The 27,238-nt window shown below is 47.4% G+C and overlaps 1 protein-coding gene across 2 annotated transcripts in view; it reads left to right on the top strand.

Annotated features, from left to right (window-relative positions):
- The window catches only part of LOC135917112 (nicotinamide N-methyltransferase-like), an 83,376-nt gene extending 56,390 nt beyond the window's left edge, over positions 1 to 26,986 (top strand). For both annotated transcript variants that reach the window (XM_065450600.2, XM_065450607.2), the window contains one exon: positions 24,526 to 26,986. In XM_065450600.2, coding sequence (XP_065306672.2) covers positions 24,526 to 24,967 — 442 coding nt within the window. In that variant the 3' untranslated portion in view covers positions 24,968 to 26,986. The remainder of the gene's footprint in view (positions 1 to 24,525) is intronic.
- The last annotated feature ends 252 nt before the right edge of the window (positions 26,987 to 27,238 follow it).

Here is a 27,238-nt window from a genome sequence, read left to right as displayed (position 1 = left end):
AAGCTGCTACAAACTGGCGACGAGGTAAACCGTTCTACTGCTTACTACTAGCCTTTACCGTCCTATTCCTGCTTCCTGCATTCCGGCAAGACGCCGCGACTACGTCTGCTTCTCCGTCAACCTCAACTCCCTCGCCTTTGTTCTCGGTGCCCAGCATGGCGCTCGCACCCCCGTGCCGCCTTTCTTGCATTCCCCGGTACTCCTTGGGTACCGTGGCTCACGAGAAAGCACTCTTTTTGCACGTCTCTCCAGGCGACCGCATGCTAGGCACTACAAGACGAGAGGAAGAAAGCCACTGTACCCAGTAACTTAGGCTTCGAGGGGCAGCGTCTCTACTACGACCTGGCGTCACAAACGTACCTGACAACTGCAACTTTCGAAGACATTCTTCACCTCTTCGACCGACATTATGAAGAAAGCACCAATCCCCTGGTGCATCGTATTATCTTCAGAGGCAGAAAGCAACAACCCGGGAAAACATTTCAGGAGTTCGTCACCGCGTTACGAAGGATAGCGCCTGCTTGTGCGTTACTCGCCAAAGCCGTGAAGCAGTACGTCAGAAGTTGTCAAGATTACAACGACCCAAAGTTCCCCCAATGAAACCAGTCGGTCATCTTGGGCCTGTACAACCTCCTTGTTTATCTTCTGAGCAAGTGTGGACGGATTTTCTTCGCCCGTTTCCCAAATCTTCGGCCCATAACTGCAGAATTGTTGCGCGACCAATTACCTCACTCGATACTGCGAAACACAAGTCGTTCAGGAAACTTCTGCAGACGTAGCCAATTTCTTTGTCAAAAGTACCATCTTTCGAAATGGTGCTCTCACTGTCGTCATCAGAGACCATTATACGACCTTCACCACGCAGTTGGTCCGAGATATTCTGCAGCTGAGTGGAACAACTCACCGTACAGCAACTGCGTATCACCCGCAGACCAACGAGTTAACTGAGCGTTTTAACAAAACAATTGCAGATATGCTTTCCATCTATGCCACCACGGATCATAAAAATTGGGACGGACTGCTCCCGTATGTGACATTTGCATATAACACTGCGGTACAAGAAACCACCGGGTTTCCTCCTTTTCGTCTGGTCTACGGACGCGACGTCACCACTATTGTCGCCGTGGTGCTCCAACCAAATTCGTTTAAAACAACCCTACCAGATAAAGGCGCTTTTGTTCAGCGTGCCGTAGAAGCACGCCACGTTGCACGGCAACGAATTCTATTTCGACAAAGTCAAGATGCTCATCGATACAACATACGCCACCGAGACGTAGCATACAAACCGTGAGATCTCGCATATCTAGACCCCTATACATCAACGAGGCAGCTCAGAAAAATTATTGGGCTGATTCTTTTGACGCTACATAGTTTTTCATCGCCGAAGTCCTGTCAACTATCAAGTCCTCCCAGCCAAAACATCCCGCCACTCTCGTAGACCGCGTTCCTGTGACAACTGGAAAGATTGTAACCAAGTGTTACGAAGTACGTGCCCGCGTCCATATCGAGATAGCCACCATTGCCGCCAAAGCCGCAGCGCCACTTACACAGCCATAGGAAGGAAAGCTCCGCATTGTTCGTGACCTCGCCGGACCGGTTGATCACGTGGGTCACCACAACATGACGAGGGACGAGCTAGCCGTGGCAAGCGGGGAGAGTGGTTTGGGAGACGAAGTGGCGTGGTCGTGCACTGAGATACAGCTGAAGGTTTTGTCGGCAGGCTGAAACCCTCAGGCCGTAGTCATTGGCGGTAGATCGACAGACGGTGCAAGTATGTCAAGATCTTCGGCAGCGAGGTAGCAGCAGCCCGATGCTTCTTAAGAAAGGGGCCTCGGCGAACCCACCACAGATAATCCTCGTGCTCCAACCTGCTCTCAGAACTTCCCGCCTAACTCTTCTTTTTAATTGCATTTTATATTGCATTTAATTATTCATCGTGTCTTCATTTTTGTATGTTCTGTTATTGTAGTGCTTACCGCGTTTATTGTCACGTGAATGTTTTATTTGCACCACGTATTTTTTATTAATTCGCGAGTGTTAGAAATTCACGAGTGGTGGGCTTTCTGTCGTGTCAGTGTGTTCTGCATGACCCGCACGCCTTCCGCGAAGCTTGGCACCATCTGCTCGCAGTTTGCTTATTCTTTTTTTTTTTATCATGTCGCTGGCATGATTTTATTTCAACAAATTGAGCGTTTTTTTTTCGCCGAATCTTGTCTCATGCTTCTCATGCGTGGACCTTATCGCCTGTCAGAAGTCGAACCATCCATAAATACACGCGGGGCTTGTTAGTTGTCGCCCCATCCTGTCCGTTTCGGAGAGTGCAAGTAATCGTACTCCAATCTTTGACAGTAAGTCAACAACCAGAATGGCACCCCAGCTGTATCGAGTGGTGCCGCAGGCAAGACATGACCAGAGGCTCCAAGCAAGGGGAGCGGAAAGCATCCTCGTTTATTCAACAGCCGTGTATATATACACTAAGTGGGAGAGGGTGTGTTCCCTCACCACAATGTGTCATGGGCGATACCGATATCTGTCACGTCACACGTGCCATAGATGCGAAGCCAGCGCTGCGCCAGATACGATACATCCCCTTTTCTTTCAAAGAAGCAAAAAAAACACAGGAAAGAACATTAGTAGAAATGAACATTGAGAACGCGATTTAGGGAACTTGCACAAAGCTTCGATTATAAGTAAGCCTCTGTGGGGGCCTTCGCTCTCGGGTTGACCTTCTGAACGCAGGTTCTTGGTTCTGCTGCAAGCATGCAGGAGCATTGGATGAGGCGGGAATGTGGCCAGTTGTGGCCGGTGACTCGGCGACAGTGTTGCTGCTGCATGGTGAAGGTCTTCCGTCAGCGCCTTGGCGGAGGTCTTCCACGGGGATGCTTTCCGCTCCCCTTGCTTGGAGCCTCTGGTCATGTCTTGCCTGCGGCACCGCTCGATACATGGTGTCAGAAGTGGGATCAACGCCGACGTCCAGTCTTGGTGAACCGAATATTATACTACAAGACCAGCCCCATGGACTTCCTGAAGCCACCAGGCCCGCTGAGCTCGGCTGGTGAAATTGCCAAGAACTGGCAGGCATTCAAGCAAAGGTTCGAATTTTTCCTCGCCGCGTCAGAACAGCCAACCGGCAAGCCTCGAACGGAATCATGCAAGACAGCACTTCTGCTGAGCGTTGCAGGCGAGGAAGCCATCGAGATCTTCAACACGTTCAGCTTTGGCGAAGACGAGAGCAGGAATGACTACGCCACTGTCATTGCGAAGTTCGATGCATATTGTGCGGCTCAGCAGAACGAAGTCCATGAGCGCTACGCTTTCCGTGCGCAAGTCTAGGCCCCTGGTGAGCTTTTCGAACCTTTCTTGCGAGACTTAAAGAACCAGGCACAAGCATGTAACTTTGGCTCCCAAATGGACGCAATGATTAGGGACCAAATTGTTTATGGAACTAACGACGAGAAACTTAGAGAAAGGTTGCTGCGGGACACTACGCTGAATTTAGTGAAGGCTGAGCAGGCTGCTAAAGCAGCTGAAGCGACGGCAGCGCAACAAAAAGTTTGGGCACGAGACGAAAGCCACATTGACGCGATGCGTAAGGAACACCCAAGTAAACAAAGTCAGTTGGCCAGGCATTGCAAGTGCCCTAAGTGCGCACGTATGCACCCGCCACGAAGGTGTCCTGCATTCGGGAAAACATGTCGCAAATGTCAACGCCCCAACCATTTCGCTGTCTGCTGCAGACGATTTGCCGATATAGGCGAACTTCAGGGCGGTGAAGATAACTTTGACATTCTGGACGTGTCAAGCTGCGCCAGATACGATACACCAGCGTTGTCTATCGTGCTGCAACAGCACAGGGAGCCACCAACCTTCCGCGGATCAACGTTTGAAGAGTCGGAAAACTGGCGGTAATAGTATGAAAGGGTCATTACGTTTAACAACTGTAATAGTGACAAGCTGCCCCAGTCTTCTTTTCATTGGAAGATGCCGCCAGGATGTGCTTCGAGAATCGTGAAACCACGTTAACAGCGTGAGAACTATTTTGCTGCGACTCCTTGGAGACTTTCTCGAGTGTCGTGCGCAAAGAGGGAGCGCAAAGAGCGAGCGCAAACTGTGCGGAAAATGCGACGCCAATGCTCAATGACATCGCCATCTTCAAGGAAGAGATGACGCATCTTTTCCGATACGCCGGCCCGCGAATCTCCGAAGAGAAAATTTTGCTTCCTCATGCGGGGCGTAAAACAAGAACTTTTCATCGGACTTATCGGCAACTCTCCGGAGCGTAGCTGAGTTTTTGACAGAGGCAACGATGATTAAGAAGACGCTGTAATTGCGCACCCGCCAATGCAACCGTCAAATGCTTTCGCCGAAGAGCAAGATTCAAGCACTAGGCTCCGTCAAGCTCCAAAACACCACTAGAATTGTCGTGCGCGAAGAGCTGCACAAAATGTTCCCTTCCACTCAGCCGCAAGTAGCATCTATTGCTGACATCGTGAGATTCAGCACTCACTTGGAGTCTCCGAATCGCAGCTGCCTCAGCCGAAAGCGATGAGTTATGCTGCGTAGCCCACCGTCACGCTCCACCTACGCGCCCGCGTCAGGGCCCGGCAACGGAGCAGCTCTGTGGTCCAGTGCAGCTACCTAAGACAGCTATATGGCGTGCTCCAGACCACCGCCCTCCCTCCTACCACTGCGGAGGAGGCCACATCTATTGCCGGTGCCCATACCACGACCTGGGTCTGCGAGGCTTCGCTTTTAACGCGCCGCCTCCACAGCTTGGCAGACAGCCTCATGATACCACCGACTGCATTGCCGCGACACAGGGGCGACCCCGACGTTGTTAGCACTCGCCGTTACCAGGACACTACCTGCCGCCACAGTACCGACCATACACAGGACCAGCCTGTGGCCGGTGGAAAAGCCGATAACTGGATAACTAAAAGAATCAACCGATGGAGGTGCGGTTGCTGTACGTCGAAATACTGAAGATCCTCCGCCGACGACGATGGCACTACAAAATATATCTCGACGACGTAGGGAGGACAGGCTGCCCTCCCGACGAAGCCTCGATGCCAAGGATCCGCCGACTAAAGAAGACCTGATGACGAGAGGTATCAGCTACAGAACAATGCGATGCAGCCGTGATCCGACGCTGAGACCTAACTGTAACACAACACAAAGAACCACCTCCACGTGCTTCTCTATGGCCACGCAGTCACCGCACTAGTAGACACAGGAGCCGACTAGTATGTGATTAGTGGACCCCTTGCCGCCCAGTTGAAGGAAGTTAAGATTGCATGGGAATGCACTCAAATCCGGACAGCTGGAGGACACCTGATAACGCCGACTTGAGTCTGCACGACGAAAATTACGTTTCAAAATGGGACCTACCCTGCCAACTCTGTTATCCTTCAACGGTGTTCACGAGACGTCAATCTCGGCAGGGACTTCTTGAACCAACACGGCCCAATCATCGATCTGAAGTCGAAATCGATAACGCTGTCCACAGACCAAGCGATACCGCCGGAGAGGACTTCCAGTCATCACGCGTTGCGTGCGCTCGAAGATAAAGTGAGCATCCGGTTTCGTTCCAGCATTTTCATTTCCGTGGGCACCGAAATACCCGCAACCGTAGAAGGCGTCATCGATCGCCGCCAGCGGCTACTGTCGCGTTCGTAAAATTTGCGTCGCAAGAGAAATCGATCTACTGCACGGAGGAAAAGCGAAATTAATGCTGACCAACTTCAGCAAGGAGTTCAAGTACGTCAACAAGGGCACGAGGATCGCGCACCTCAAAGAAATTGTGGAAACCAGCAATGTATTTATCATCTCGGATTCTGCCGCATTCACCCCGATGACCACAGCTTCCGAGCCGAAAGAGAGGAATATAGGAAGGCAGGGATGTTAACCAGTCAAGAGTCTGGCTGGCTACCCTACGCTGGGGGAAGGGAAAATGGGAAGAGAAAGAAGGGAGATAGATGTAGATACATGTATGGACAGTACTTAAGATAAAGCGGCTCACGCAAACCAGACTTCTGAGCCAGACTTTGACATAAATTCAAGCCTCTTCCTAAATAATCAGCTACAGCTCAGTAGTCTCGTGCGATGATACCAGTGCTTTACGGCATCATCGAGGATTCGACGATCACCAATTGCAAAGCATCGCATAATAACCGAAGAGTGCAGTTGACCACTCCGCCAGACCCCTTATCAAGTTTCGACTTGATAACATGACGCTATAAGGCAACAAGTCGACGAAATGCTCCGCGACGACATCATGCAGCCATCGAAAAGCCCGTGGGCATTTCCTGTAGTCTTGGTAAAGGAGAAGGACGGAACCCTGCGTTGCTGCGTCGATGATCGTCGACTGATCAAGATCACGAAGGACGTGTATACCCACTCCCACGGATCGAAGATGCATTGGATCGGCTCTTGAACGCTAAGTACTTCTCGTCGATGGATCTCAAGTCTGGTTACTGGCAAAAAGAAATTGACAAGAGAAGGCACCAGAACACCACCTTCCTCTAACGATGACCTTCTGTTCTAAGGCCGCGTCATCGGCAAATACGGAGGCCACCGGATCCACAGAAGATATCTGCCATCCCTAAATTTCCACAGCCCACCGACAACAAAGGAGTCCGCATATTTCTTTGCTTGTGTGCCTACAACAGGCGCTCAGTCAAAAACTTCTCGCGCTTCGCCGAGCCAATAATCTTTCTCACGAAGTTAGACGTCGACTTTAAGTGGGAAATGCCGGAAATCGAAGCATTCGAAGACTTTAAACGACACCTGCAGTCACCACCAGTACTCGTCCATTTCGATTAAGACGCCGACAGCAAAATCCACACAGATGCAAGTTGCCTAGTCCAGAGGAAAGACGGATTTCAAAATGTCACTACTTACGCTAGTTGGTGGCTGTCGAAACCGTAAGCCGTCCTCAATAATCAAGTTATTTCGCTCACTCACCACCTTCCTCAAGCCGGTCGGACTCTGAGTTCAAAGTCGTGCCAATCGGAATGCGTTCGGTGCCTGCAAGGTTCCAGCACGTGATGCACACGGTGGTAGCAGGGTCGAAGTGGCAGGTCAGTTTCATTTACTTGGATGCCGTCTTCACCGAAAATTTCGACAATAACCTTAGGCGGCTTGGAACAATACTAGAGGCTATCAAGTCACCATGAAGACGGAAAAGTGCCGCTTGGCTTACGATGACTTTCTGTTCTAAGGCCGCGTCATCGGCAAATACGGAGGCCACCGGATCCACAGAAGATATCTGCCATCCCTAAATTTCCACAGCCCACCGACAACAAAGGAGTCCGCATATTTCTTTGCTTGTGTGCCTACAACAGGCGCTCAGTCAAAAACTTCTCGCGCTTCGCCGAGCCAATAATCTTTCTCACGAAGTTAGACGTCGACTTTAAGTGGGAAATGCCGGAAATCGAAGCATTCGAAGACTTTAAACGACACCTGCAGTCACCACCAGTACTCGTCCATTTCGATTAAGACGCCGACAGCAAAATCCACACAGATGCAAGTTGCCTAGTCCAGAGGAAAGACGGATTTCAAAATGTCACTGCTTACGCTAGTTGGTCGCTGTCGAAACCGTAAGCCCATTATTCAACGACGGAAAAAGAAAGCCTTGTCATCATTTGGGCTACCATGAAATTTCAACCTTACCTTTACGGCAGGCTCTTCAAAGTCCCAAGCGACCGCCATTCCTTGTTGGCTGGCAAACTTAAAGGAACATTCAGGACACCTCACACGTTGGAGTCTCAGACTCCAGGAATTTGACATCACCATCGTCTAGAAATCCAGATGCGTACACTGTGATGTTGACTGCGTATCACGCGCCCTCACTGACCCGTAACTGTAAGACGACGTAGATGACGCCTTCCTAGGCACTACAGGTGCGAGAGACTTCGCTGAGCGACAACGAGCAGACCCGGAAGTAAAAGTCCTCGTTCAGTATTTGGAAAGAAACAAGGGCGTTGTCTCTAGGGCATTTATTTATTTGTTTATTTATTTATTTATTTATTTATTTATTTATTTATTTATTTATTTATTTATTTATTACATACCTGCGTCACCCATGTATGCATTGCAGCAGGGAGATTGCACTTTAAGGGAAGAAACAAGTGATCACATACATAAAGCGCGATGAAACGCATCATTGTTTTCGATATTAACAGTGTCAGGCGAAATAGCATTCCATTCTTTTATAGATCGAACAAAAAGAATGCCTAAAGAGATCAATCCTGAAAGGAAACTCGCGGACTCCGAGTGCATTGTCGCGTCTCAACGACGTGCAAGTAGGTGACTTACTATAGATATCTCTCAATACATGTTTTTAAATAAACAGCGTGAAAAAATTTCAACCTGACATTTTTTGGCCAGTCTTGTAATGCTTGCCACGATAATTTAATTTTACTTTCTATCATACTTAGTTTTCTACTATAATTATTAAGAACAAACCTAGATCCTCTATTCTGCACTCTATTAAGTTGTTCCGTGAGATCAGCCGTGTACGAATCCCAACAGCTACAACCGTAATCAAGTAAACTAAAAACATAAGTGAAATACAATTGTTCCTTTAATTTATTTAAAAAATATGCTGAGGGTTGTCTTCGTTTTCCCCGCAAAACGACATTCTCGTAAAAAACTTCTCCCCAGTCCGCGCTAACTACCTTCCCGTTGTGCCTGTGGCACTGCGGCAAGAGATCCATTGCATGTCATGCATGATGATCAGGCAGCCGAGAACGTCGGATTATCCCGTACGCATGCAGTGATACAAGAGAAGTACTATTGGCCGCACCTAACCTCTCACGTCGCCCATTACGTCAACATATGCCGACGCAAGACACCACCATGAAGACCAGCAGGACTGCTACAGCCAATCGAACCTCCTTGACGACCGTTCCAACAAATTTGGATTGACTTATTGGGACCATTTGCGACGTCAACATACGGAAATAAGTGGATCGTCGTGGTTACCGACTACTTCACCCGCTGCGCAGAAACTAAATCCCTGAATAACGGTACTGCCACCGAAGTGGCCAAATTCTTCGTCGAGAATACACTGCTACGACGTGCTGACCCGCAAATTCTTATCGCCGAGCGAGGAACTGCTTTTAGAGCGGAGCTCAGGCAAGCGATTTTGCATCACAGCCAGGCAAGCCACAGGAGGACAACTGCCTACGATCCGCTGAAAAATGGTCTTACGGAGAGCGTAGACAAGACTTCACCGACATGTTCGCAATGTACGTCGACGTCGAACACAAGGCGTGGCACGCCATCCTTCGCACGCAAGCTTCGCTAATGACACGGCCGTGCAAGAAACAACGCAGATCACACCATTCAAGCTGCATTACAGAAGGAACCAGACAACGACTTTCAACGCCATGCTGCCACACGTAACCAACGAAGAGTACCTCCAGCGCGCCGAGAAGCCCAATAGCTCGCCCGCCTGAGCATCAAGAATTAGCAGGGGACCAACAGCCGGCACTGCGATCTCCGACGACGATACGTGGAACGCCAGCCCGGCGATCGTGTTTGTGTTTCGACCCCAGTACGCCGGTGGTGGCTTAGTCAAAAGCTTTTACGCCGCTATTTCGGACTCAACAAAATCATCCGACCCAATGGCCCACTGGACTATGAGGTCGTGCCAGACGGCATTTTGCAATCACAACAGCCCGGCTCGTGACCGGAATAACCCATATTGTTTGCTTTAAGCCCTTCTACCAGTGATAACGAACATTGGAAATTTGTTTCTTTGTTGCTTCCTTACTTTTTCTTTACTAAGTTTTTTCTTTTCCTGTCCTGTTATCTTTGTAGCATCGGGATGTTTTTGAAGAGAGGGAATTTCACATGCCTACTTTAACTTTTTCCAAAGACTGCCTTTGACCGGATAACAAATTTTAAACGGTATCGCTCAGCGCAGGACACGCCTGCATGTATCGGAAGTTTCTCGAATGATATCCACGGTTGCCATATTTCGATGGGGGTGAAATGCGAATGCGCCCGTGTATCTAGATTTAGATGCTCGTTCAAGAACCGCCAGTGGTTCGAATTTCGGAGTTCACCACTACGGCGTCCTTCATAATCAGATCGCGGTTTTGGCATATGCTTCCCCATAATTTATTTTTTTAAATCTCATCGATGGTTATATCCGTTGCTTGTTGTCACCTCACCTTGTGTACTCTTTCTGTATGGGCGATGCGAATTCTGTAGTGGTTTCACGGAGACACGCGGGCACCAGCAATTACTCGGGATCCTTCAGTCACACATGCATAGAAGCCAACGCGCTTGACCCGCACAATCAGATTTCGACGTTCTCCGCAGGGGCCTCTGCGTGAGCAGGCGTTTGGTGTGTTGCGACACCACGTACCCGAGCTCACGAGGGTTGGACCCTCCCGCGTGCAACCGTGCGCGGCTTAGACATGTCTGGGGAAAGAGATCCTGCGGGTTAAGCCGATGCTGGGTGTTTGGACCTTTAAGGCCCCTTGGCGGAAGCAACACACCCCTTTGGCCTCTGCTTCACATAGACGGCACCTCCAGACTGACCCACTTGGAGGAAACCAGCAGTCGCCTTTTCCTGTCTCTCTCTACCCTCATCTTCGTCTTTCTCTTCTACTTTTAATCTTTCCTGTCCTCTCATCTTTTCCATTCACTTCGACTTTTCCTGGCGGCAAGGGTTAACCTGGTGTGGCTGTCCTACCTTGCGTATACCATATTGGGTTAGACTAACGGCAAACTGCTGCCGCTGTGCAGACTTGTGTACATGTTCTGCCACGTCCCCTTGTTGGGCTCCGTGGTGGGTGGCAGACGCCGTTGCCGAACAAATCACTTATTTCTATGGGATCATCGAACCCGTTTCCACCTGATCGTGCCTCGAAAAGGGTACGCACCGCAGCAACCTCACTCTTCTTGCCCAAAAACAAAGAAACGTTCCTGAAATTCTACGTCCTTCACTGTGAAGAAACATCCACAAAAGCTAGAGCAATTTCACCATTCCTTGTGGCCAAGTGCCTAAAAGAGACCGTTGGCGCTGGTTATAAGGTAACAAAGATGGCAAGTGGGGACTTGCTCCTCGAACTAAAAGACAAAGAACAATACAACAGACTCGCACACCTCGTAGCCTTGGGTAACATTCCTGTTTCTGTGAGCTATTCCTGTTTCGGTCACTCTGCTGATGACTGCAATAATAATGATGTTCATTGTGCGAACTGCGACGGCAGTCACCCTGCATACTCCAGAGCGTGTCCAGCCTAGAAGAAAGAAAAGGAAATAATTACTGTAAAATTTAAGGAGAACATAACATTCCGTGAAGCACGACAAAGGGTCTCCTCGTTATTTTCACCAAAAACAATGTTTCGCTGAAGTGGTGCAAAGGGGGCGGCACCACAACGGCTTCTGGTGGCAGCCCGGACCACGCCTAGCGTACCGAGGCTAACGCCACCTGCCCCTACGGTGGGAGCAACCAACGCTGCCCTGCCATCTCTCAAAGTGTCCACACCAGTTGCCTCTTCAAGCTCCGGCTGCAGCCAGGGCACCGCAGAGGTCACAGGGGTCCTGTCGACCTCCGGCCCGGTGGGGACGAAGACTTCGTCGCTTGCAATGAAGTCTACGGGACGCACACATCGCTCTCTGGAGCGGGTGTCCAGTGCCTCGCAAGAGGCTGTGGACACCAGTCCAAGCTAAGCGGCGCAGGTAACGTCAAAGGAGCGGCGAGGTTCTCTTGACCGCTTCAGAAAAGACAAAACAGCAATTACAGGGCCTAACAAAAGCTCTGTAAGGTAACGTCATTCTCCTCTCTCTCAAGACACACAGCACAATTTTCTTTTCAACATGCATAACATTATGCAGTGGAATGTTAGAGGACTAGTAAGAAACCTAGACGATGTCCGAGACACTCTCTCTAAGTTTAAACCTAGAGTGCTTTGTGTGCAAGAAACTCATCTAACTTCCAAGCACACCAACTTCCTCCGACAATATATGACTTTCCGGAGAGACCGCGAGGATGCTGTCGCATCACCTGGCGGTGTAGCCATCATTGCTGATAGAAGTATAGCATGTCAGCATTTCAAGCTCCAAACGGCCCTTGAGGCAGTGGCCATTCAAGCCGTACTTTTAAATAAACTCATAACCATCTGCTCCTTGTATATACCACCACATTGTCACCTTCACAGACGCGACATAGAATCATTAATAGATGAGCTCCCGGAGCCCTATCTGATTCTTGGGGATTTTAATGCACATAGTAGTTTGTGGGGCGATTCACGCTGTGATTCGCGAGGGCGTGTTCTTGAACAGCTGCTTTTTTCTTCTGGAGTGTTTCTCTTGAATACAAAGGAGCCCACGTATTTTAACCTGGCTAACAAGTCATATTCTGCCATAGATTTTAGCATTTTGTCGCCGACGCTTTTACCTTATTTCAAATGGGGTGTGCTTAATAACCCGTATGGGAGTGACCACTTCCCAATAATCTTAAGTACGATGGAACAAAATCAACTTCTCCCGCAGGTCCCTCGGTGGAAGTTTGACTCAGCCGATTGGGAACGGTACCGAACTCTTACTTACATGACGTGGACTGAGATGTCCGGTATAACCATATATGATTCTGTCACATATTTTACAGCTTTTATACTTGATGCCACCTCTAAGTGTATTACTCAAGCGAATGGCACTGGTTCCAAGCGGCTTGTTCCCTGCTAGAACGATGCATGTAGGCAAGCACGGAGGAACCAGAACAAAGCGTGGGCGCTGTTTCGCGATTCTCCAACAGCAGAAAACCTGGAAAACCTTAAGCATGTCAAATCACAGGTGAGGAGAACGCACCGACAAGCAAGACGAGAGAGTTGGGCATAGTTTATATGAAGCATTAACTCTTACACAGACGAGAGAAAAGTCTGGAATAGAGTGAAGAATGTTAATGGGCACCAAACGTATGCCTTACCTCTAGTAAATAGCCACGGAGAAAGCCTGGAAGATCAAGCCAACTTTCTAGGTGCACATTTTTAATGCATATCGAGCTCCTCGCACTACTCCAAAACCTTCCTAAAACACAAAACGCGAATAGAACAGCAACAGTTACAAAGTAAGTGTGCTGAAGGTATTGCGTACAACGAGCCCTTCTGCATAGCAGAACTGCAGGCAGCACTGAACTGTTGTAATACATCTGCCGCAGATTCAGACCGCGTAATTTATGAGATGTTGAAACAAATACCCTCCGAAACACAAAAAACCCTCCTTTACCTTTACAATGTTATATGGTTTTCCGGCGAGATTCCTTCTGTTTGGAAGGAGGCTATTATAATTCCAATTTTAAAGCATTGAAAGGATCCTTCCTCTGTATCAAGCTACAGACCTATAGCATTAACAAGTTGCCTCTGCAAAGTTTTCGAAAAAATGATCAACTGTCGCCTACTACACATCCTCTAATCAAACAAATTGCTCGACCCATACCAGTGCGCGTTTCGGGAGCGTCGATCTACCAATGACCATCTCATACGTATCGAGGCACGTATCCGTGAAGCTTTTGTTCATAAGCAGTTTTTCGTATCAGTATTCCTACATAAGGAGAAAGCCTATGATACTACGTGGTGGTTTGGGATATTGAGAGATCTCTCACAGTTCGGTATACACGGTAATATGTTCAATGTTATCGAAAGTTATCTGTCTAATTGCACATTCCGTGTTCCAGTGGGCAACGTTCTGTCACGGAAATTTGTACAGGAAACTGCAGTGCCGCAAGGTGGGGTGCCCAGCTGCACGCTCTTTATAGTAAAAGTGAATTCTCTTTCTCTACACATACCACGTAACATCTTCTATTCAACATACGGTGACGATGTGCAGATAGGATTTCAATCAAGTTCTCTCGCAATCTGTGAGCGACAGGACCAACTTGGTCTTCACAATGTCTCCAAATGGGCTGATGAGAACGGGTACAGATTGAACCCACAAAAAAGCACATGTGTCGTTTTCTCTAGAAAAAGAGGTCTGCACCCTGATCCTGAAATTGTCTCGCATGGGGAGCATCTGCCTGTAAATAGGGAGCGTAAATTTTTAGACATAATCTTGGACGCGAAATTAACCTTTATACAACACATAAAGTATCTTAAAAACAAATGTATGAAAGCAATGAATATCTTAAAGGTGCTGTCACGCACAACCTGGGGCAGTGATAGAAAATGTCTCATGAACTTGTATAAAAGCCTCATACGAACACGACTAGACTATGGAGCCATAGTTTCACCATCAGCCTGGTTACGCCCACTGCAGGGCAAAGGCCTCTCCCATATTTCTCCAACAACCCCTGTCATGTACTAATTGTGGCCATGCCGTCCCTGCAAACTTCTTAATCTCATCCGCCCACCTAACTTTCTACCGCCCCCTGCTACGCTTGCCTTCCCTTGGAATCCAGTCCGTAACCCTTAATGACCATCGGTTATCTTCCCTCCTTATTACATGTCCTGCCCATGCCTATTTCTTTTTCTTGATTTCAACTAAGATGTCATTAACTCGCGTTTGTTCCCTCACCCAATCTGCTCTTTTCTTATCCCTTAACGTTACACCTATCATTCTTCTTTCCATAGCTCGTTGCGTCGTCCTCAATTTGAGTAGAACCCTTTTCGTAAGCCTCCAGGTTTCTGCCCCGTAGGTGAGTACTGGTAAGACACAGCTATTATACACTTTTCTCTTGAGGGATAATGGCAACCTGTTGTTCATGATCTGAGAATGCCTGCCAAACGCACCCCAGCCCATTCTTATTCTTCTGATTATTTCCGTCTCATGATCCGGATCCGCACTCACTACCTGCCCTAAGCAGATGTATTCCCTTACGACTTCCAGTGCCTCGCTGCCTACTGTAAATTGCTGTTCTCTTCCGAGACTGTTAAGTATTACTTTAGTTTTCTGCAGATTAATTTTTAGACCCACTCTTCTGCTTTGCCTCTCGGGGTCAGTGAGCATGCATTGCAGTTGGTCCCCTGAGTTACTAAGCAACGCAATATCATCAGCGAATCGCAAGTTACTAAGGTATTCTCCATTAACTTTTATCCCCATTTCTTCCCAGTCCAGGTCTCTGAATACCTCCTGTAAACACGCTGTGAATAGCATTGGAGAGATCGTATCTGCCTGCCTGACGCCTTTCTTTATTGGGATTTTGTTGCTTTCTTTATGGAGAACTACGGTGGCTGTGGAGCCGCTATAGATATCTTTCAGTATTTTTACATACGGCTCGTCTACATCCTGATTCCGTAATGCCTCCATGACTGCTGATGTTTCGACAGAATCAAATGCTTTCTCGTAATCAATGAAAGCTATATATAAGGGTTGGTTATATTCCGCACATTTCTCTATAACCTGATTGATAGTGTGAATATGGTCTATTGTTGAGTAGCCTTTACGGAATCCTGCCTGGTCCTTTGGTTGACAGAAGTCTAAGGTGTTCCTGATTCTATTTGCGATTACCTTAGTAAATACTTTGTAGGCAGCAGACAGCAAGCTGAGCGGTCTGTAATTTTTCAAGTCTTTGGCGTCCCCTTTCTTATTATGTTAGAGCTTTTCCAAGATTCCGGTACGCTCGACGTTATGAGGCATTGCGTATACAGGGTGGCCAGTTTCTCTAGAACAATATGCCCACCATCCTTCAACAAATCTGCTGTTACCTGATCCTCCCCAGCTACCTTCCCCCTTTGCATATTTCCCAAGGCTTTCTTTACTTCTTCCGGCGTAACCTGTGAGATTTCGAATTCCTTTAGGCTATTTTCTCTTCCATTATCCTCGTGGGTGCAACTGGTACTGTATAAATCTCTATAGAACTCCTCAGCCACTTGAACTACCTCATCCATATTAGTAATGATATTGCCGGCTTTGTCTCTTAACGAATACATCTGATTCTTGCCGATTCCTTGCCAATTCCTAAGGTGCAGCGGTGGCGTAGAGGTAGAACACCCGCCTCGCGTGCAAGAGGTCCGTGGTTCGAATCCCGGTGCCGGCAATTTTACACCGCATTAAAAAGAAAAAAATCCGCATGTTGATAAAATTGCATAAACAGGCCTGGAGTGTGGCCTGATCCCGGTGACCAGAACCGGTAACGCACTCCCTCACCAGAGCAGGATTGGCCACCCTGGTGCAGCACTTGGCCAAACCTCCTATATGAACAACACAATCCAACCCCCACCCTCAGTCCCCAGCAGCAGTGAAGCAACTGCCCACGGCGGCGGTCAGACCTGCGACGCAGCAGAGGGTGGTAAGAATCACTGGCTCCGGACAGGCCGCCATTGGAATATGAACCTGGCAACGTTTAACGCTAGAACGTTATCTTGTGAGGTGAGTCTAGCAGCGCTATTGGAGGAATTAACGGGCAGTAAATGGGATATCATAGGGCTCAGTGAAGTTAGGAGGCCAAAAGAAGCATATACAGCGATAAAAGCGGGCACGTCCTGTGCTACCGGGGCTCAGCGGAAAGAAGAGAGCTAGGCGTCGGATTCCAGATTAATAAGAATATAGCTGGTAACATACAGGAATTCTATAGCATTAACGAGAGGGTGGCAGGTCTTGTTGTGAAACTTAATAAGAAGTACAAAATGAAGATTGTACAGGTCTACGCCCCTACATCCAGTCATGATGACCAGGAAGTCGAAAGCTTCTATGAAGACGTGGAATCGGCGATGGGTAGAGTGAAAACTAAATACACTATACTAATGGGCTTCTTTAATGCCAAGGTAGGCAAGAAGCAGGCTGGAGACAAGGCAGTGGGGGAATATGGCATAGGCACTAGGAATATCAGGGGAGAGTTATTAGTAGAGTTTGCGGAACAGAATAATATGAGGATAATGAATACCTTCTTCCGCAAGCGGGATAGCCGAAAGTGGACGTGGAGGAGCCCGAACGGCGAGACTAGAAATGAAATAGACTTCATACTCTGCGCTAACCCTGGCATCATACAAGATGTGGACGTGCTCGGCAAGGTGCACTGCAATGACCACAGGATGGTAAGACCTCGAATTAGCCTAGACCTGAGAAGGGCATGGAAGAAACTGGTACATAAGAAGCCGATCAATGAGTTAGCGGTAAGAGGGAAAATAGAGGAATTCCAGATCAAGCTACAAAACAGGTATTCGGCTTTAACTCAAGAAGATGACCGTAGTGTTGAAGCAATGAACGACAATCTTGTGGGCATCATTAAGGAGTGTGCAATGGAAGTCGGTGGTAACTCCGTTAGGCAGGATACCAGTAAACTATCGCAGGAGACGAAAGATCTGATCAAGAAACGCCAATGTATGAAAGCCTCTAACCCTACAGCTATAATAGAACTGGCAGAACTTTCGAAGTTAATCAACAAGCGTAAGACAGCTAACATAAGGAAGTATAATATGGATAGAATTGAACATGCTCTCAGGAACGGAGGAAGCCTAAAAACAGTGAAGAAGAAACTAGGAATTGGCAAGAATCAGATGTATTCTTCAAGAGACAAAGCCATAGTTTACCAGTCGGCTACTCCTACTGCTCTGAAGATTCTAGACCCTGTCCACCACTTAGGAATTCGGCTATCAACAGGGGCTTTTAGAACAAGCCCAGTGGAAAGGCTTTACGTTGAATCGGATGAGTGGTCACTTCATCTGCAGTGAACATATTAGTCTTTCATGTGTTTTCTGAGAGTGAACACAAACAGTGAGCACCCCGCGTATTCCACTATAAATGATTTGTTCAGTTCTCAACTTTTTCGCAACCGGCCCACAGTGGCAAAGCCTTTCTCACTTCAGACATAGCTGAAGAATCAAGGGTTCCACTGCTTGAATACCACTTTATGCCCCCTGTTATACGGCCCCTGCCCTGGCAGTGGCAACCTATACATTGTGATACATCTTTCGTAGCTGTTACAAAGCGTGCCTGTCGCGCATGTCCGAATGCACTTCCTCGAAATACAGCACAAATACTCCTCTCCTGAATTTTTTACAGACGCATCGAAGAGTTATTCTGGCGTGTCTTACGCAGCGGGCGGTCCATCCTTTTCGCATTCTGGTGTTATGCACCCTAGCAGAAGTATTTTCACAGCAGAGGCCTACGCGATATTGACCGCCGTTAAACACATTAAAGAATTTAATATCCAAAAGGAAGTTATACCACAGATTCTTTGAGCGTCGTTAACGCTTTGAAAACTGTCAAAAAATATCAGAACCACACCATTGTATCCCTTTACTCAGCATTACTAACCACCTATGCGTCCAAGCAGCGTATCGTTGTATGATGGGTGCCGGGGCACGGAGAGATAGACGGAAACGTGTTGGCTGACCAGCTAGCAACATCCATCCACACGAACGCTTCCAACACTTCCATGACTGTCCCTGTAATGGACCTCAAGCCCTCAATAAGGAAAAAGCTAAGGGCTTTCTGGCAGTGCTTGTGGGACAAAGAAACGGAAAATAAACTACATGTTATCAAGCCGTATCTTGGCAACTGGCCGCCGGTATCAAAGAACCGCCATACAGAAGTAACACTTTGCAGACTTAGGATAGGACACACATACAGCACACACGCATACCTCTTGTCCGGTGGTGATCCACCCACGTGTGATAAATGTGGTGAGCCACTTACCGTGCTTCACATCCTGATGCAACGCAGGGAATTAGACGCAAATAGGAAAAAGAGTTTTCCATTACCACACCGGCAGCGAATTCCACTCCATTCTCAAATGTTCATAGGCTTAGATCCTCTCTTTAAATACCAATCCCTGCTTCAATTTTTAAAGGATATACATAGTTTTCGTGTTATAGCCCCGGGAAATCCGTAGCACAGTATATTAACAGAGGTTTCTGCTGCGGTAACTGCAGTAAAAGAAAGCACCTGCCTCCCAGCCTTTGGGGTCAAAGGGCCCCGGAAGCTTAGGTGCTATTTACGTATTCTTGCATTTTAGCTCCATGATCACTCATCACGCGTACTATATCCACAGTCCACTACATGTATCACTATTATAATTTAATACTATATATTATTTTACGCTGCCATGACACTGATTGATTTTAGGCCACTTTACAGCCATGTTACATCCCACCATCGCAACTCACAAATCAGCGCTTCACAACGTTATCAGTCATGGCGCTCTTTGGCCATACCTGGCCCTTGCGCCACTAAAACACACACACACACACACACACACACACACACACACACACACACACACACACACACACACACACACACACACACACACACACACACACACACACACACACACACACACACACACACACACACACACACACACACACACACACACACACACACACACACACACACACACACACACACACACACACACACACACACACACACACACACACACACACACACACACACACACACACACACACACACACACACACACACACACACACACACACACACACACACACACACACACACACACACACACACACACACACACACACACACACACACACACACACACACACACACACACACACACACACACACACACACACACACACACACACACACACACACACACACACACACACACACACACACACACACACACACACACACACACACACACACACACACACACACACACACACACACACACACACACACACACACACACACACACACACACACACACACACACACACACACACACACACACACACACACACACACACACACACACACACACACACACACACACACACACACACACACACACACACACACACACACACACACACACACACACACACACACACACACACACACACACACACACACACACACACACACACACACACACACACACAGATATTTCGATGTTCGCCGACTATGTTCGCCGCTGTCATTGTGCTTTGAATGTAGCGTGTTTTGGTGGGCACAGGTTTGTCCAATAAAACTGTCTTGGGTCAGCCCAAATTTACCGGACACGCAGTCAGTAAGCTAGAATGCTACCTGACCCTGTCAAAACTACTGCTTCTTGCTATTTCCCGACGCTACGAACAAACGTGGGGTCCACCGCTTTCTGGGACATTGTGCCGACTGCCGCTACTTCATTGAGCATTATCCACATCTCGCTGTATTCCTCAATCGGCTCACGAAAGACGGCGTTTCCGTTGCTTGAGGGACAAGAACAGCAAGACGCCTTACGCGAACACCAAGCTCGTCTGCAGGCTAGACCAATTCTGGCACACTGTGACTCGTGTACCGATAGAGAACTAGACATTGATGCGGATAACATTGCAAATGGTGCTGTTTTTGTTCAGCTGCAATAAGATGTCGAACGGATCTTTGAGTATGCCACTCGTAATCTATTATTTGTGTAGAGAAATTACTGTGAGTGTGTTTGGCCACCGTGTGAGCGATCAGGAAGTTTTGACATTACCTAGACGGCCGAACCTTCTGTACGGAGAACGACCACTATTCCTCTCTTAGCTGAAGAATGCAAAGGGTCCTCTGTATGGACTCGATGGAGCCTTCAATTCAAATAATTCGATGTTTCAATCGTGCATAAGACGGGAAAAACATAACCGCGCGGTCTGTCTGTCTCGCACTCCGGTCGGCACTGGCAGCACCAAACTTCAAAAAATGCTATTTTCCTGTTGCTCTGGCAGTCGCTCAAGAGCCGAATTCCAACCTTACAGCTGCGTTCACTGATTGACTACCTTGCAGAATCACACCCTCTTCGAGAATTTGTATCTCACGTTTCATCGTTCAGTGTGTGTTCCACTGTGTGACAACGAGCCGCGACTGTCAACGCCGCAATATTTCAAATATGCGAACTGCATTTTTTCTCTTTAAGTCTTCTAAAGGATTCCTTTGGGTGGTTCGGTATGGGCATATTCGGCCCATTGCAAACGTCTTCCGCTTCTATTGGGATCTGCTTGCAATATGGTCACAACCCATTATCGTGAAGAGGTACTGCAAAACCTAGGCAGCTCAGCTTCTTTCGTCATTCCTATACAGACATTATTAAGAGCAACAAAATTCAACCGAGTTGACTGTCATGCAGCGCAAAAATTTAAAAAAGCACAGGAACTTGCTAGGCCTTCCATATACAAAGACATGAACAGTTGCAGAGCGATGAATATTTCTAAAGCTAACATTTCAACAAGGAGACTTCTGGACAGAACAAGGACTCACCGTGAAACCAAGGTTTCTTTGTTCGTCCACTCGTAGCTGTAGTCTGCCTCGCTGTGAACCACTTTCATATGCTGGACATGTCGGGCGGGAGGTTCACCACTGGAAGCGCCAGCACTGCTGTCGTTCTTGCGTTGAAAATCGAATCGCATGACTTAGTTTCACCATGCCGAGTGAGCGCGTGTCGATGTTATCTCGCGATTTCCAAGATTTTTAACTTTTATTGATCATAACATGATACCTTTTTGATTTAATAGTATGAAATGTCGCATGAGAACAGAAAAAAAAACGTATTATATGCTTCCTGACTGATTTCTAGTACGCGTATCGTGGAATATATCCAGCAAAGGCTGAGATTTGTTTTTGTTTGGGTCGGATTGCTCGTTTAGAATACAGGGGCGAGGCCTGGTCTATGCAGCAGTAACTAGTCAGTAACTAGTCAGATTTCTTGGACAACCTCAATGATTTAGAGATCACTGCTAGAATTTTTATGATGGTAAGTTAACTTGTTCTCGAAGGTTCCCAGCGTTCAAGACGCGGCCGGCTAACATTTCTTGATAACATTCACAGCAGCGAAAAAAGTAGTTGACACATTTCCCTTATCTTTTCAATCATCAGCGCCAATAAAGATGAGCTTGACAACTACATGATGCAAACATACAATAAAATTTATATCAAGAAAAAATACAGACGCAATGCTTTCTTTTGCTCTTCTACACGCTTTTTGGGTGCTGGCTGCTGGTATCTTGCAAATTATACAACAAATTGGGACATTGGTTATGTGGCACTGGCTTTGCGTCGAGTACTGATGCCATCGAGTAATGCCATCGAGTAATGTCGTCGAGTAATGCCGTCGAGTAATGATGCTGGTTGCTGTTTTGCACAATTGCCGTCTCGGGTATAGTGCAGGCTAACGTTGGACATGGTGCAAGACACCAGGGGCGGCAAATGATATACGCAAGCATGATCGCCAACAAAACACCATTTTTGTCGTCACCGTGATTCCTTCGCGGTGTGTCTTTAGTGCAGACCAGAGAGCTGATACAGTCTGTCGTCACAACTTTGTCGTAATTGCTTTGTCACCTTTAGTTCATCACATGTCACATTCGTCCTTGTCGCACGTTTATTATTCCGTTTCCTTAACGTTGTGGTGCAGTCGTCAACCCAATCTCACGCATTAGTAAGTATGCCGTCACTGTCATGCTGCTGTTGCCATCTCGTTGTGACCATACCGTGGTGCTCAAGCATTCGTCGTTGAATCGTCATCACTCCGCTGTCGGCAGTTATGTCATTATGCACTCTATCATCGCCAGTCAGTCGCCGTAATTCCGTTGTGGCCACGCCGTGGTCCTCAGGCCTCTGTGGTGACATCGTCTTGACTCTGTCCTTCTCAGTCCCGTCGTGGACCCTTAACATCATTTTACCATCGTCATTCCATCATCGTCATTACATCGCAGCACTTCAATTTTCGTCATAACGTTGCTGATTCTCTTTCGTCGTTATTTCTTCTTCACATGCCATCGTTAAGCCTTCGTAATCATGGAGCCGTCGTCGTGCAGTCGTGAAGCCTTCCGAATGATGCATTCGACGGCGGGCAGTCGGTGGCATGGCATTACTAAGTGGTCCACAGATGTGGTCGTTCCTTAGTCTTGGTTCGATCGTCTTCGTTCCGCCGCCGTCATCAGTCTGTCATTGTCCTTGAGATGTCATTAAATTGTTTCGTCACTCCTTCCTCGCTATTCGTTCATGTGCTGTCGTGACACCTTCACAATTATGCATTCGCCACTACTCCGGCTGCAGCTGCGCTTGTGGCGGCTGCGCGCGGCCGTATCGTGAGAGTGATCTGCGTTGGAGGCAGAATCTTGGTGCGTCGGCGGCTCGTAGCTTTGTTCGCACTGTGTGTTCTATAACGTAAAATCATTCCAATGTTGCGATTTCAATCTCCTGACGTCAAATTTGTGCAACCGCCAACGCAATCATCGGGCTGTCACCAGCATGGTTGTCTCAACAGACCAATCAAACGCTCTCCTCGTTCCTGGGGGGTCACTTTTGTTTGCTTGAAAAACGAATAACATTGCCTACACTGACCTGCTTATCTTACCTACTTGACTCACAAGAGGTGAGGAGCACGCTCAATTGGAGAGTGATTCGATGGGGCCGAGCCACTGCACTGAAAATCGATAACCGGATGAAGAGGATGGTACCGGCGTCTGTGATTGGTCCGCTTTTTCTTGCTTAGCTTACGGTGGCTCGTCGATAATCGCGGAGGCATGCAATGGAAGCTTAATGACGCTAAAGCGGATCCTCAGCAAAGAATAGCGGGCAGAACGAGGTTGTAAACGTGCCGAAAGTGCTCGAAAGCGTTACACGGCCACCGAAATGTTTTATTACACGCAAATAAACCCATGCTCTCCCGCAGGTGCGAGTGGCCAGTGCCTGAGTGATCGGCGGCAGCCATTTTTTATTCCATTCGGAACAGGGCAGCCTGCGACTATTCAGAAGAAAATTCAGTTTTGTTCGGCATATTACTGCATTTTTAACGCGTACACATCACTTCGACACTGTGAGCTTTTTAGACTCTGTGGCGTCGCGTGACAGGCAGGTGAAGTGGGTACAGCCCGAAAATTCTTTACCATTAGCCGAGGGCTAATGGCAAAAATGCGTCGAATTAGAAATAACGAGTTTTCTTTTGTTCGGTCATATAATGCATAATCAGTCTATACACGTCATATCAGATGGGGCGCTATTGCGGTTTTCGTGACGTCGCGTGACAGACAGGTGAGGTGGGGGTGGTCCACTAAAGTTTTTGACCAATGGCGGAGGGCTGATTGCAGAATTGGAACAGAAAAGTTTGGAATAGTTTTACGCTATAGCGCCCATAAATTAAACAGATTGCTTGAAAGGAATATGAATACAGAACGCAGAGTATAACAATAGCATATTACTATGCATTTAATACAATATGAAAATGGTGAGGCAATAAAAAGTTACGATACACATAGCACAAGTTACAACGATGAATAAAGACATTGTTATGAGGTATCTTTACTACGTCTTTAGGGACTTTGGTTCCGTTCCCTAATTGTTTTTAAAAAGGATTTATTATAATTATTGATCTAGCGTGACGAACATGTTAATTGCCTCAAATAACATTACGATTACCTCACTCTCTCTGCAAGCATTTCAGTCATTAGCTGCCTTTTGCATACCACCCACTTTACCAATTGCTCAAACATCACCCAAGGCTTCGGTTAACACTGATTCGCATACAAGCGTGGGATTCGCCAATTTCTTTTTGTTTAAATGCGCCAAGAAAACATCAGTCAGTCAGCCAGCCACCACTTTACTGTTCCTACATGGCCGCTATGTTTCTTATTACAGGGACGCAGAGTGTGCCGCAGCTGCCATTATTTCAAGGACACGCAATGCAATCTGCGAGGTGAGGCTGTGCAACATCGCTAAGCCTGGCGTTTTGCTTGGTCGCGGCGAGAAAGCACAGTTCGATGCTGTTATCGCTTGCCTCTGCTTGGACAGCGGTTCGGTCGACCAGGCCGCTCACGAGCGCGCCGTAGCTAACCTGACGGAACTAATAAAGCCTGGTGGCATCCTCATAGGCTGCGGAGTAACAGGAAACTCCACCTTCACCGTCTGCAGAAAGCCGTTCTCGTCTCTAAACTCCAGCGAAGGCTCAATAAAGAGCTCTTTCACCAAGGCGGGGCTTAAAGTGGAACACTGGAGCAGCCAAAAAAGCCTACCGTGCATGGAATCCTACATCAGCTACGAAGCGACTTACGTGATCGTCGGGCGCAAGCAACACCGTTAAACTTGTGAATCGGCGTGAGGCATCGAAAATGGTGACCGGGTACTTGAACATTTTTGCATTACTTGTGATAGTAGGACTCTGGAATAATGGCGTTGAGATACCGTACCGGAGCACTTCGTTCGCATGTACAAGAACGCTTTGCACGCTTAGCATTTGAGAATCTGTGCGCGCATACAGCGCAAAAATATTGAGTAAAATTTATTTCCCGCATTGCGTTGTTGCTTGTGAAAAGTTGCTCCGAGAACACAAGAACTTGACTAATGCCTGTGTACGTGATCGCGAGGTAGCCGCAGGTATCAATCTCTAGGCACCGATCTGGTTGACCATTGTCAAACATTGTCATTAATGTCATGAATATATTTCATAAATTTTCGTGACGAAGCGCACATGTTAGGCCGCCACAATGTTGACGTTATGAAAAGCAAGTGTGACATTCTTCATTGCGCTTCGCTTATACTGCGATACCTACAGAAAGAGCAATGGGAAGAATACGCCTCATGCCCAGTGATAATGATGCAGGCCACGCCGTGACATATATTTTATAACGCAATATGCATTGTTGTTTGGGACGGAAGTTCCTCGGGGTACGTATGACCTGAGGGACCATATCCTAGCTGCCTCATCAATGGCAGGCCGCCCTACTCGGAGTTTGTCCCATGTGAAGCATAGACAAGAGACTTTGAAAGAAAACCCAGAAAACACTGCGAGTAATTGCCTGTTAAAACATAGAGTTATATAAACGTGCAGGGATTGGTTACCAGATGTCTGAAAGGAGCGTTTGTTCTCTACTCATTGCGCTATCTTACATGCATGTTCTTAGATAGCCTCGGCAGCTCTTTCACATGTTTTCTAAGCTTCACGGGCACTATCACACAGTTAGTGCTTTCATAACGCACTATTGATCATTTCGTGTTATTGCTTTCATCCGACGCTACACTCGCTCGCCTTTCTCGTGGTACCACCAGACAACCGGGTTCACTCCTGTATGGTGCTGTTCGTATGTGACTAGTGCTGTATTTTTTCCGAGAACACCATTCTGTGACTGATGCTCAAAAATTTCGACGCACCGACCTTTCCAGGTGTAAAACCAAGGTGCCCGATGGTCTATGCGTGGTGCTGTGGCTTCTCTTGCAACTGGTCAATAAGTACACCCAGCTCCAGTCTTAACTGTATGCCATTAGTTTTACGAGTGGCGGACCTTTCTTAACCACGCGCGGAAAAGACCCTGCGAAATGTCATTGTTTTTAAGAGCGATAGCTCTACTACTCCCGGTACATACCCTGAGAATGCTTTGTTTCGTAAATACGACCTTCAAGCTCAGCCAAGGTCAAACTGGGACTTTGACTGCCTAATGCGTATGGAATGAAAACGAACAGCGGCTCAAGGTCAGTCTTTCGTGCCGCCATCGCCAGAAGCGCTGGCTGTGTCCAACTTCCCTGCGCGTTCGCGCCAAGGGTGCCGAGCAACGTCTGTTTGTTGTCTTGTGGTGTGATTGTATATGCAGTAGTTGCTCCTACAACAAGTTGAATCTCTGCATACGAATGGTCTTGTTCTTTCCCAAAGCAAGCGGAACCGGGCTATCACTCGACAGGCTTGGTTTTATCGCACTCAACCGCGGCAATATTTCAGAGACCAACGCGAGGCGTAACAGTTGCATTACTTGACGAGATCCAATAAAACTATAGCGCAGCGATCACTAATGTATCGGAAGGTGCCTCTTAGGTTGTTCGTATTAGGTACACTAAATATCCGAAGTTTTTTTTTCACTAGCAACACCTTTACTGCAAATTCCAACAACCCATATTTCATTCCAAGTCGTATTTTCGATCGGCACACACTAGTTTGTACTTTTCCTAGCGTTTGCACCTTTGCATTGCTTACCTTAGTTAGCTACTGTTTTTTCTTGTCGCGTTCTTACTGGTTCTAGCTAATCACACCTGTTGATTACCTTGGATGGCGTTATCAATATAAATAAACGTTATGTATGCAGATGTAATAAAACATTGTTTTTGAGCCATTCATGTGTGTTGTGTGTCAACGAATAGATAAACAGGAATGGGCAAGGTTGTAGTGATGGCGGCGTGCTCTCAACCAACATCTGAACACCCCTATGAGATCCCAACGTCCAAGTCCCACTCAGGACGTCCAGTGAATAACGTGAGGACATTAATTTTGAGACTACGTATTTAAAATATTTTTCTGACGTCCACAGGATTGAAGTTGTGGCATCCAAAGTAATCCCGAAACTTTATTCCCATAGATTTCCGAAGG

Source organism: Dermacentor albipictus, chromosome 4, assembly GCF_038994185.2.
Source record: "Dermacentor albipictus isolate Rhodes 1998 colony chromosome 4, USDA_Dalb.pri_finalv2, whole genome shotgun sequence".
NCBI lineage: Eukaryota > Metazoa > Arthropoda > Arachnida > Ixodida > Ixodidae > Dermacentor > Dermacentor albipictus.
This window is presented reverse-complemented; position numbering and strand designations above follow the sequence as displayed.